Below are 12,735 nucleotides of genomic sequence, written 5' to 3' on the forward strand. Positions count from 1 at the left end.
CGAACCGCTCATATACAAGGTTGATGGCCAACTTCACGTTGCCTTTCATCTTAATATTTCGATTCAAAACTAAAACCAATCGAATGTTTTTCGTCTGTTATCAATTGTTTGAAAAATATCATTTGTTTCGAGCAATAAAAATAAATGTAAATGTCATAGTAGATTATTATAAATATTTATTACTTATTTGGAAACAAAGGAACGAGATAAATAGTTACAAGTAATTACTAAATCATCACGTATATTTTTGCCTTAAAATGCTGGCATTAAATGTTACGGGATTGTGGGATTTTAAATGAAATTTTAAACATATTTTGAAAGGAACCTCAACTTTGCTTAAATAAAACATTCTTTCTCTAAGATAAATCTCAACTCCCAAATCATCTGGAATAGTCATGTTACAATGTTTAGTGGCTTCGCAGCAATAGAGGGATATTAAAATTCCTGATTGTCTCAAAGAATAACCATTGACTATATGTCTTTTCATACTTAAAATTTTGAACAGTAATTCATGTCCAGATTATTTGTTTTAAGCGTATCAATTAGTCCGTAATCATCATAGAGCAGAGCAACTTTAATACAAAACACAAGTAAGTCACAAATATTCATCTTAACTTCTTAGTTGGGTAATTGATTTTGAGACGAAGTTTCTCTTTTAATAGCTAAGGCTATATAAAATGTGGACTTAACGTATTATTTGAATTAAGTTATCTTCAAACTGGAATTGAATCAAGTCCCTGTTTCAAAGATTATACAGCCATGAGAAATCTGAAGTAGCCATATAGAAGAAGAAAATTATTTAAATTGCAATTATTTATATAGCATTACATAGATATTGTCATACATCTGAATCAATGACATCTGAACTGAAGCAAATATATATCTTCGAATAGACGAGGGAATAATTAGCTATAATTGGTTTCAATCTTACTTGTTATAAAATGAAGCGGCAGTTATTATTTTAGAAACGTCGAATTGCAATAGAAAGAAGGTTAATTACAATTTTTACTTTCATTGCAATCTGCAAGTTGGGCAGCGGTAATTCAGTAGTAGAGGTTCAGCACTGGTGCGTGGAGTCCCTGATTCGATCCCAAAAGAACTTTGTTACGGACAAACACCGTGTGCGTGGGGGTTCTTGAGGTTCTCTCCTTTGTTCATTCCTCATTTCATTCATTTCTCATCGTCACTGACTCCTTTGGCCTACATGGTATAACCGTGGGACCTAAAACTGAAATATTTCATTTTCATTTCAACAATCTACAAATATAAGAATGTAATTGCTTCTCATGTTTGTGTACACACTGATCTCTCATCAATGCGCACTGCCTGCAAAGAATGCTTAAAGTAGGTGAAAAAGAATGCAGGACAACGCCACAGAGGAATGGCTTTTTCGGAATGAACTGATGGTTAATGTAAGATGGAAAGTGGGAAAATCACACTACAGAAACTAGGACTAAGTTTGACATAATATTTTGAATAAATACTGGCTACCACCTATAATTGTATTTTAACCTGGAGTGGAATCCAAATCCACGCAGAAATAAAGAACAAAAATAAACATTGCCTCTTTTCTTTATTATTATTATTATTATTATTATTATTATTATTATTATTATTATTATAGTGATCTCAAAAGTTGTTTTGCCAGTTGATGTTTTATGTTAGATATATTTAATTGAATTTACTGGATAGTACCTTTTAACAGGTAACAAGTCAGGTATGAAACAGTAAAAAGCTACATTTCCTGGAAAGATGAAAGGTACAAGATTTACAGTTTGATGGTGGTTTATGTTTTAGATTAACTTCAAAACTAGTATACAATGTTTTCATTCGTTGTCGAAATTATATTAGACTTAATTTTGAAAACTCAAAGTTGTCTAGCAAAAAAATTTCTTCCTTCAGCAATACTTCTCCTCGAAGTCTTTATGTCAGTTATGGCGATATGGTTACGTTTCTTGTGAACGTGTTGATTAGCAATATTGAAAACGTTGAAGAAGCTGTCTGCTCCGCAACACAGACGCCTAGAAGGGGCAAGGAGCAGATCTGACAACTATTGGAAGGCTCGAGTTTTTGAAGCGGGCATGAAAAGTACCGCTTTTTCCACAAAGTTTTCTTTATTGAAACTTCCACCAAACTTCCTATAGCATGCGTTCGTACGTAGTGCCAACTTTGCCCCAGCAACACTTTTCGACAGAATAAAGATTTTAAGTTTTAAACAATGAAAAATAATCGAAGAAACAAAGATATTTTAACCCGATAAATGACATCAATTTTACTACAAATACCGATCATTGATTGTGTTGAATGATCTCTAGTATCGCCAAACTTGACATTAAGTTGTCCTATCTAGCCCTTTTGCTATCTTTGTCAGCAACAAGATAGTCGTTCGCAAGAGATTAAATAAAATAAATAATACTAAAAATATGAATTTAGCTATTTTCTAACCACACTTTGGTGATAATAATTGAATAGCTCCACCGAGCAACATTGCAAGCGACAATTTCTGAAACATTGATAACCATACAACATGGAAAACGACATTCCCCAACACTTTGGTTCTTTCTTGTTCCATAATATTGATGTTGGCAACTCTTAACAGCCAGTGGAATGAGCGACAAATCATCACTATTTTCCAGAAGAACGTTGCAACCGACGTCATGTCAGCCGCGGATAGTGTTATTCTCTCGCCTGGTGACCAAAATCGTTTAAATAATGGTAAAAAATAATGTGAATCAGTCGAAAGATAAATGTCTTAAACGTGTAAGGGACGCTGGAAATCCATATTTATCTAAAAGAAAGCGGCCTGTGACTGGCAAACTACCATCTGAAGAGGTAAGTAGAATAACGTTGCAACCGACGTACATTAAGTTTGTATGCAGTATTACTACGAAAACGGTTGTTACTTTAGTAACAATACTACTAACGTTAGCTGCTTATCGTCCATATTCTGGCCAAAAACATTAAACATTTCGTGGAAAACACTCCACAGTATCCTTCAAAGCTGGTCAACACACACATTGCCAAAACCAAGTGAAGAGACCCGGGAACAAACAAGAAGAAACGACACCCTCCGGTAAAAGTTCGCAGATTCCCACCTTTGTATGATGACAAAGTTCCAATCAGTTGCAAACAATTACTTACTAGAAATGTGCAAGGACATCCCTAAACAGTTTGTGCAATTTTATGAGAAAATTAGAGAAGAACAATGTTACTAAATCCCTCAAAGGTTCCTTCCTTTCTCTAAAAATTTTCATGTTAACAGTGTCCAATAGTTCATTGAATTTTTACTAACGTTCATGTATTCATGAAAGTTGTATTTTCAAACTGATGTGCATTAATATATCAGCCCCATTCTAGTCAGTGTCCTAAAACGCAGTCGCTTGCAACATTGTTTCTGGAATAAATGCATTTAAAACCTGAATAGCTCAGTTAAATGGTACTGTACTAGAAGTTCCATTTATATGTAACATAATTTGATAAACAGACATAGTTTGAAGCTAAAAAGTAAATTTAAAGCTTATAAATAATCAACGGATAGTTTGTTTCGATTTCTGTGAATGTTGGTACTTGAGACGTTGTTCGGCGGAGACATTCAATTAAGTTCAGATCATTGATAATAGGGGACGACGTCCATTCCACTTTGCAAGTTTCCATAGGTACAAGTAATAACGTAATATAATAGCAGAATAATTTTCCAGTATAACCTACATAAAAGATATTTGATTTAGTTTCTGTAGGACCTTCTATTCTATGAGATTGAAATCGGTCATATAAAAGCAGTCTCCAGAACTTCTAAATGCGTGTTTATAACATGATAATAAAATTATTTTCCCTGATAACCATGCCAAAATTATTCAACTTTAACGTAAAATACATAAAAGAAAATGTGCATAAATTTGTTATAAGGTAATTTTCATTAACCAGGTAAAACAATTAGTTTTCTAGAACCAGTAGAACCCTTCATGAAAACACCTACCACAAAGAATTTACCCAACCCTATTCATTCAAGAGATAGATGTTTTGAACAAATATGAACAGATTTAGAAACTTCAGTTTAGTTTCTACATCTATGTAGTTCAGGTACATGTACATAAAAAAGTAATAGTTTCTATTGAATTCAAAACACACTTAAATAATATTTGATGGATATAATTTCATCAAACGCCTATGCGTGTTTCTGTAATACTGAAAAAGTGAACTTGACTTTTTTTCATGAAAAGGTAATCTTAGTACAAGATTTTCTGTTGATAATAAAAGTTTGTAAGTTACAATAATAATTATTATTATAAAATGTTGAAAATACACCATGTACGTAGATTCTGATATTATTAAAACTGGTTATATCGAGGTCTTGTCCCCTGGAAAGAAGACACTGTTGTTATTGAGAAATGAGAAGGTACGTTTCAATAGACATTTACACCTCAAATTGTTTTTTGCAATAGAGGGAAAAAACTTATGGCAATAGTAGGACTACATGTAAACTTCATTTTTTTACGTAGCAAAATATAGGAAAATATATTTGTAGTTGAAGCTTTGTTTTTTATTCCATAGACATTTCAGAATTAAAAATCTATACAATTGAAATCTCAATTTCGAATTTTTGGTGACACGTACCCTTTTGATCTGCAACTCCTCAAGGTATATAAGAAATTCTGAACAAGTAAGATATGTATAAGTAGAATCAGTAAAAGATCAAATCCCTGCCTGAAAGAGGAAAGAGTTAAGGAAACTTGAGGCCAAGAAAAATATAATCTTAAATGTTTCCTTTCAGTGCGTAACTAGCACAGAAGAAGAGTTGAAATTATTTGATTTCAATTGTTTATAACATGTCAAAACCGAAATATACGGAGAAGTTAATTTTCAGATTTTTAGTTCTAATAATAATTTTATATAGCAAATAAACGAAATAAAATAGTTTTTTTTTTTAAGTTTTCAAAACATTAGCGGAAAGTTTAGTTTCCGTATTATGATAATTGAAGTACCGAAACATTCATTTTAAAAGTCAGAAGAAGAATATTTGAAACTATTACAGAACTTCTGAAATTTGATGAAAGGAATGTATTATCTCTGTTATTTGTTACATTGACATATATTAGTCAGACTTACTTTCTGAATATTGTAAACAAATAGTCGTGAAATCATAGTTTCGTTTCTACAGATAATTAAATTAGTTTACAACCTAGAAACCAGGTTATGCTTTTATATCGTTTTAATAATTAACACCAATCATTATGCAAGTCAAGTGTAAAACATGTACTACTAAAACAAATAATGTAGTATTCTGGTAAATTCATTAATTTGTGCATACATTGTTGATAAGAGAATTCATAAGAATCAACAGATACTTTCTATCTTACTATAAACAGCTGTGTTCACTATGAATTATTACCAAACATAGGTATCCATATGTGCGATGTTGTGATAAGATATTGTTATTGCACACGATGATTCACTTTTACGGTAGCATCTTTATATATTTAGTGACTTCAAGTTTACATCAATAGATGATTCCAGTTATTACATTCTATCATTTTAACATTACTTCATAGCAGTAATAAAAAAGACAATGCCTATTGTCTGAAAGTAAATGAACCATTATGATATTTTTTCTAAAATCAAATTTCTAGGGATGTTGTCCATCTGATTTGATTGTTATACTACTTAAATACTTTATATGATAGGAACTTCTGAAATTAACCTCTTACCAGTACTTTCAGTGTAAGTGCTGTTCTGAAGAAACTTACATTAATTCTATGACTTTGACATAAAAATGTTTATGAAAGCAAGCAATTTACATTTCAAACTATGTTGTTAAGATTAGATAAAAGACGAGTTATTAATTAGACTGGTAACTTAATTTTCTATACGGTAGGTTCTACTAATTATCTTCATGGATTAATAGACTTAATAAAGCACATAAACCGTTGTAATATGAAAAGGAACTAAATTCAGTGCACGAGGAACTTTTCAATTACATTACGGACAATCGACTTATCGATTTTGATAATAAGGCTTTGGAGGCAAGAGTAAAATTGTTCTTCGCCCCATGCATGTAAATAGCTCTATAAAGCATTGAACAAATACCTCCTCGGTACTTACGTTGCATCATTTGTCCGCTTTGCAACCTAGCCATAAATGGTCTTTTTGTGGACTATACACAAGATGTGAATTGAAAGAATCTTGTAGCATATTATTATGGCATAAAGCTAATCTGTTTCACATTTCGTCTTCACTACCATGGCAAGATGGATTTTTCTCTCTATCATCGTTTTGACATCATATTCCGTATTTGGATTGGTACGTATAGCATTAGTTATTATTATTATTTTTTAAACAACAAGCAATTCACATATGCTGTTTGTAATTAGAATGTAATTTTGAGGGTGAAATTGAACAATTTGCGATTGTTGTTAATTCATTAGCAATTTTCCATATTCATTAATTAATTAGCACATAATAATATAATTTTCAAACTCAAAAAATATTTAAGCTAATATTATGAACAGTTGTTTAGAGGAGTAATATTGTTTCATTTCAAGGCACTGAGTTGAAACAACTATATGACCTAAATGATCACAGATTGATAAATAGGGTGTCAACCAAGTCTGACCACTACGATTTTCTCAGAAACAATTCGGAGGTGAAGATTTCTGCTAAAATGTAGTGCATGTACAGTGAGGGCACACTGTTTAATTGGATAACCCCGGGACCAGGAGTAGGGGCAGACTCAAAAATCTCAAACGAAATGGTAGCCCTAATATCAAATCGGATGGCATTCAAAAGTTCGTAGGAACCAACGTTTATTCCACATTGATACACCAAAGGCGTCATGAATGATGAAAGGCCAAACAATGACAGAGATTGAGCTTATAATTTGTTCTCATTTTAATTTTGGTAAACATAAAATTTATTAGATTTTAATCTTCCTTCTGTCCATAATACTTTCACTGAAACTCTTAATTTTACAGGATCTCTCTTCATTGCAATGAACATTCTTATCGTACATTGCTTCTGGTTAATATTCATCAGTTTATGTCAAAATGAAATTGTTGGCTTTTGATTAAATAATTATGCTATTAAATCCCTAAAGAACCATTTTGAAATTTACTGGATCTAAGATATTTTTAGTATATGTTCAGAACTCGTATTGTTCTACATGTTTGTTTCTTTTTCTCATTACAGCACAGAAGTTTACCAAGAAATCAATGGTTAAGAGGTTGTTGTAAGTAAATTTGTGTATCAATCAAAATGTTAATTGTTTTTATTATTATTATTTTTACTGTATTTGTTTATGCAGGCTGACTGCCATGAAACCCAAAATTGGGTCTCAAGTACTGTCATTCGTGAAGCCGTGACACCCACTTTTGTGTCTCACCTCACCAGTTGTTTCAAGCCGCGATACCCGTATATGGGTTTCATTTGTCACCTGTTAACATGGTAAAAAAAATCTTTTGGCTCCAGAACGTTGCACGATACTCGTAGCTTGGCCCTAGAAAGCAAGTGGCGCTTATAACAATGACGTCAAAATGGACATACCATGTTGATACATTTTCGCAAATTCTTATTATTTGGACCCACAGAGTGTTACTCACAATCTGGCCTTGGCATTCAATCTGTTAAGAAAACTGTGTGTATACATTGAATAACACACTAGAACTAGAGAATCGAACAGTATTCACCAAACACGTACTAATTGTTCCATTTCCGTGTCCACCATTCAATTAACTCGACCAGGACAGTCAGTAACTAACAGAGCGACTGAAAGCATAACTATATTGGCATTATTAGTATTTCTGTCTTTTCTTAAAGAAAGAAATTCTTTGTAATCACCAAAGAAAGTAAAATAGGATGGGCACATTGACAAGGTATAAACGATTATGGCCGATAAATGCCTTTGAGAATTATGATACATGGTCACTTCACAGTTTTTGTTTTGTAGTAAACTCTGAGACTTTTATTACGGATTCATACAACGCATACTTTTTTTTCTTAAATTCTAATTTTTAATAAACAATACAATGTATTTTCAATAATAACTATTGAAGAGTTACATAGAATGTTATATTGCATGCTCTTACTTTTGTTTCTTGTTTTAGCTTGTGGAGTGATTCCACAATGGCCATCTACAGTAGGAACTTCTCATACCAAAAATTCAAAACATCCTTGGATTGCTGCAATACGAATTAGAAAGGAGTTTGAGTGTGGAGCATCCTTGATCAATGACAGATACTTGCTGACAGCTGCCCATTGTATTGTTGAGTAAGTTGGTTATTATTTCTTTCTAACACCTAGAACAATCTTTGTTGTTTTTTTCTTTTTTTCTTACTTTTATTCATTTGACTCGATAATCCGACAGATATTAGGTTACTAGATTCCTTGGCTTAGTTCTTAAGACCCAATCCGTGGAAACTTCATTTGTTTTGAAATGTAAGTATTATAGTATTCTTTATCCTTTTGAAAAAAGAAGCCATTCCTTTATCAACGTTACCGTAGTATGACAGCTGAGATATCTTTGTCTCATCTTCCAGTTTCTACCTGTTTAAACCGGTTTCTTGCAGTTTGTATGTAAGTAAGCGAAGAACAATTACATGTAGTGTGAAGTTGTTATACGAAACTGTTAAGCGGCAGGTTTCATTTTCAGTTAGGATGCACTTTAGGAACTGTACCATACTAAAGTAGCACGAAATATTTACAGTACTTTTTAATATTAGATTTTTGCTGTTCTGTCAAAAATGCGTAAGATTTTGCAAACAAACACTTGTCTCATTTCCAGGTCCTAGTTTAAAATATAAACATGTCTTTTGATTTTGTCTGAAACATGTTTAGCAATTACTGCGTGGCTACATTCCTATCGCCTCTCACCCGTGCACTAAAAATCTCCATATTTTACTCATTTCTTCATGTTCAAAAGAGTTCTGATAGTATATCATCCTCCACATTTTTGCGTCCATATTTGAAACGATTTTAGCATTAATAAACCCAGGTTCTAGATAATGCTGCATACAGGTCCTCACCTTCTGCAACGTTTCTGTAAAATACAGGGGTAAAAGCGAGGAGGGATGCGGGAGACGTCGTTACCCCACTTCCAAAAAATATCTATGGCATTCCCCCACTTCCTGAAAAAATTACAATAATCAAAAATAGGTACGGGGGATGACGGGCGTCCCCCTAGCTTTCTACATCCACTTTTACCCATGAAATTATCTAACCAATTTGTAATAAAACGTAATGTCAGAATGTTGTTTTACTTCGATTCTTAACTTTAAAAAAAAAACAAAAAAACAACGAATTTAGCTACACTACATGCAGTTTTCGCTTGCTTACCAGATACAAACTGCATCAAACCGGTTTAAACAAGTACTTGTAGGAAGCTCAGACAAAGGTCTTTTCAGTGTTGTTGTATTGTGATAACATTTTCAAAGAAGTTGGCTGTTTACTGTAAATGTTCGGCCACTTCACAGGGGTACTCTGTATGTATGTTTATCTTCTTTTTTACGAAGTGGCATAACTTTAGAATCGTTTTCTCTTTGTAGAAATATAACCACTGTGTAAGTAACAACCAAAAATAATTATGCCAGGAAACTGTAGTCTGCTCTATAGTAACAATAATCACAGAAACGTTCAATGCTAAGCTGTTTGGTGTTAATTGTTGTCAATTTGGAAGTAAATCATGACTTTGGTCAGCCAAAAAACTAACAAAATACTCTGTTAAGAGAACAGTTTTCGGGTTCGATTCCCGGGCACACGGTCGAAAAAGTGTAAACCGCTTTTTCAGGCCAGCCACCCTGAATGAGGTTTTCCTGGATTTTCCTCATTTACACCAGGCAAATGCCGGAGTGGTACCTAACTTATAGGTCCCAGGCCGCTTCCTTACTTCCCCAATCCTTTCTTCCTTCCCTATCCCCGGACAGTGTACTCGCTGAGGGACGTCATCCCTCAAACATGACGGGCTAAATGGCCTTAGATGCTGAAAGCCCAGAAACCTAAATCCTAAATATTCTAGAACAGTTTTATTTTATTGCATGCAATCGTTATCCTGTATTGCCCACGATGTTCACTGTTTGAAATATTTGGTTCACATTTTCTAGTCTTATTATTGTATAAGATATTGTCAAGTTATTTTAAATATCAAATTAGTATTCAGAAAATAGTTACTTTCTATTATTGTGATTTTATCTGAGTGTAAGTCAAAGGGGAGCTTATATATAATGAAATTAACTACACTATCTTAATTTTAACCTTCGTAAAAGTACAGTACAACTGATCGCGATTTATTATCGTAGTATTGACAATGGGATACACTTTGCTTTTTTGCATTTATTTTCCTATATCTAGTTCATGTCATTATTTATTACAAATCAACTATGCCACTGTAAGAAATGTTGAAACAATGATAAACAAAGACTGTCTTATCATCTTATATTGGTATTTCATTCCCTTTGATACATTATTGTATTTTGTATTTATCATACCATTAGAAACAACGTAAACTTTAAATATTTTAAATAATATTTACTGCAATGATGAACTTGTTCTCACCTACATTGCAAGTTCAGGAAAAATAACTTGGTTTCGTATCAATTGATAAGTTGCAGTCGCACTTCATTTGGCTTCCGGTGACGGAACTTGCGTTTCATTTGTTTGACTATTATAATCCAGGAACACTGCAGTCAGTGAGACATTTGGTAGCAGTAAGCTGATAATACCGAATTGTAGCGGCTGATTTTTCTCGTTTGTTTACCAGAAGAAAAGCTAGAAATGAGGTGGTGCAGTGTTTACTTGGACTGTGATATGATAGAGAGTTTGTGATGAAGTTGATATATGCTTCGTTACTATCATGGCACAAGCCACTAGAAGTAAGAATAGACTTTACTTCTAGGAACAGATAAGGAAACTCTGACCGGAAGTAAATTGTCTTCGAATGGCGATGTTTTGCTTGTATATTTCACCATCATCTAACCTTAAACGAACAATTCATGATAGTGCTAGAGGTATTGTACGAGAAACTATACAATTTTAGGAAAGGGCTCGTATTCCAATTCGTGAAGAAAAACATGCAATTCTGAAACTCGAAAAATTGAGGGGCAAATGTGGAAATTTAAAGGAAAGCAAGAGCCGAAAATTACTACACAGGAAGATGAAGGAGCTAGATTTGTTAGAAGTTTGAGTAATACATTTGATATGGCACATGGGGATGCACTTAGATAAATCAAAAATAATGAAGACAATGAATTTCTCATCGCTCAGACAGGAGAGGTGCGGTGTGGTTAAATGAACCCAGTAGACATAACTCTTGCTCAAAAGGAAGCCAAGGCGGCAAACAAGAAGCAACGAAAACACGAATTGATGGAGGCAAGTACTATTGTTAACACTGTCAGTAATGCAGTTATGTTGTTTGTTTCGAGGGATAGTGACAGCAGCAGTAATTCAAAATCAAGTAAAACATAGATGACGAATACAAACCCTCGCAGCGGCATACCTGCAGAAGTCCCCAGACACAAAAAAGAAAGCGGAAAAGCTGGAAGAAAGTTCTTACTCCCGAACTTGCTTCTATGTTAAATAGATCGAAAATAACTGACAAAGAAGGAACTTTCGTTATAGTAGCAACTACCAAAGGTTTGGGCCACAGTTTGGACTAAGTTACTCTCAGTCGTTCATCCTTCAAACGAGCTCTTGGAGGAATCCCGCCCCGCGGAGTGCTATTTGCGGCAGCCGGAGCTATTCATCACCCCATTTTGATTGCACATAGGCACTTGACGCATTTAAAATATGACTTTTTAGAGACCAATTAAACCTTACTTATCGGGAAAAAAAGTTGGTTTCTTTTTGTAAGTTCCTTGTTAAAGATTATGTGAAACGTGGTTCCTATTAAAAGTTGCTGCATCTGCTCTAACAAATGATCTAGAATTCCTGAAAAGCCTTCTTAAATATGAAACAGATAATACTAGCCGTTTTCAAAGCCCAAGAAAAAATCGTGGCCATCTCTTGTACTTGAGCGAAGAACTCATTGGCTTGGCATTCTTCGACAACGAACGGTCCTCAGAAACAAAGCAAGACATAGTAGAGAACTTAAACACAGATATAAGAAATGATGAGCCTCCGGAACTCTGCAAATACGTACGTACTTCGAGATGTTCTTGTTTCACTACAGGATGCAAAGATCAAGAATTTGGTAACGAAGAACACGATGCTGTTTTTTGAACAACTGAATATTCGAACATTTCTAGCACTAATCCGGAGACACGGAAATCCAACACTGAATTAGCTGGTTATGAAGTAGTTAAATATTTGTAAATAGTTAATAACAATGGAGAACCCAGAGTTGCCCTGATACATGAGTAAAACGGTATTATCACAAAGGACGAGGAACAGAAACAGTACCTATTTCAAGTTGCTGCGGAACATGGTAAACAATGTCCTATCTAAGCAAACTTCACTTGTGAAAGTGAAGTGTAATAAGAGTAAACAGATGAACTTTCCAAAGTTTTAATAATGCAAATATAATTAGCAATAGTGTGCTCTTATATGTAGTTGTATAATATGATTATGTAAATATCATGCCAATAGAATACAAAATTTCAATCGGCTTACGGAACCATTAAAAATTGTAAAAATTTAAAATTTTAGCAGCGTATCTATTTTCAGTGCAGTAATAAAATTTAGGGGTGCCGCAAATGAAATTCGGAAAAAAATATTTTCCCTCATTTTTGAAACCACCCTTATATATATATATAT

The 12,735-nt window shown here is 33.6% G+C and overlaps 1 protein-coding gene across 1 annotated transcript in view; it reads left to right on the top strand.

Moving 5' to 3' along the window:
• Positions 1–6,117: 6,117 nt before the first annotated feature.
• Positions 6,118–12,735, top strand: part of LOC145685429 (CLIP domain-containing serine protease B10-like) — a 64,107-nt gene continuing 57,489 nt past the window's right edge. The window contains exons 1-3 of the mRNA XM_081757823.1: positions 6,118–6,297; positions 7,183–7,222; positions 8,097–8,259. Of these exons, the coding sequence (XP_081613949.1) occupies positions 6,238–6,297; positions 7,183–7,222; positions 8,097–8,259 (263 nt within the window). The 5' untranslated portion in view covers positions 6,118–6,237. The remainder of the gene's footprint in view (positions 6,298–7,182; positions 7,223–8,096; positions 8,260–12,735) is intronic.

The sequence above is a fragment of the Thermobia domestica genome, chromosome 5 (genome assembly GCF_964235325.1).
Source record: "Thermobia domestica chromosome 5, izTheDome1.hap1.1, whole genome shotgun sequence".
In the NCBI taxonomy this organism is placed as follows: domain Eukaryota; kingdom Metazoa; phylum Arthropoda; class Insecta; order Zygentoma; family Lepismatidae; genus Thermobia; species Thermobia domestica.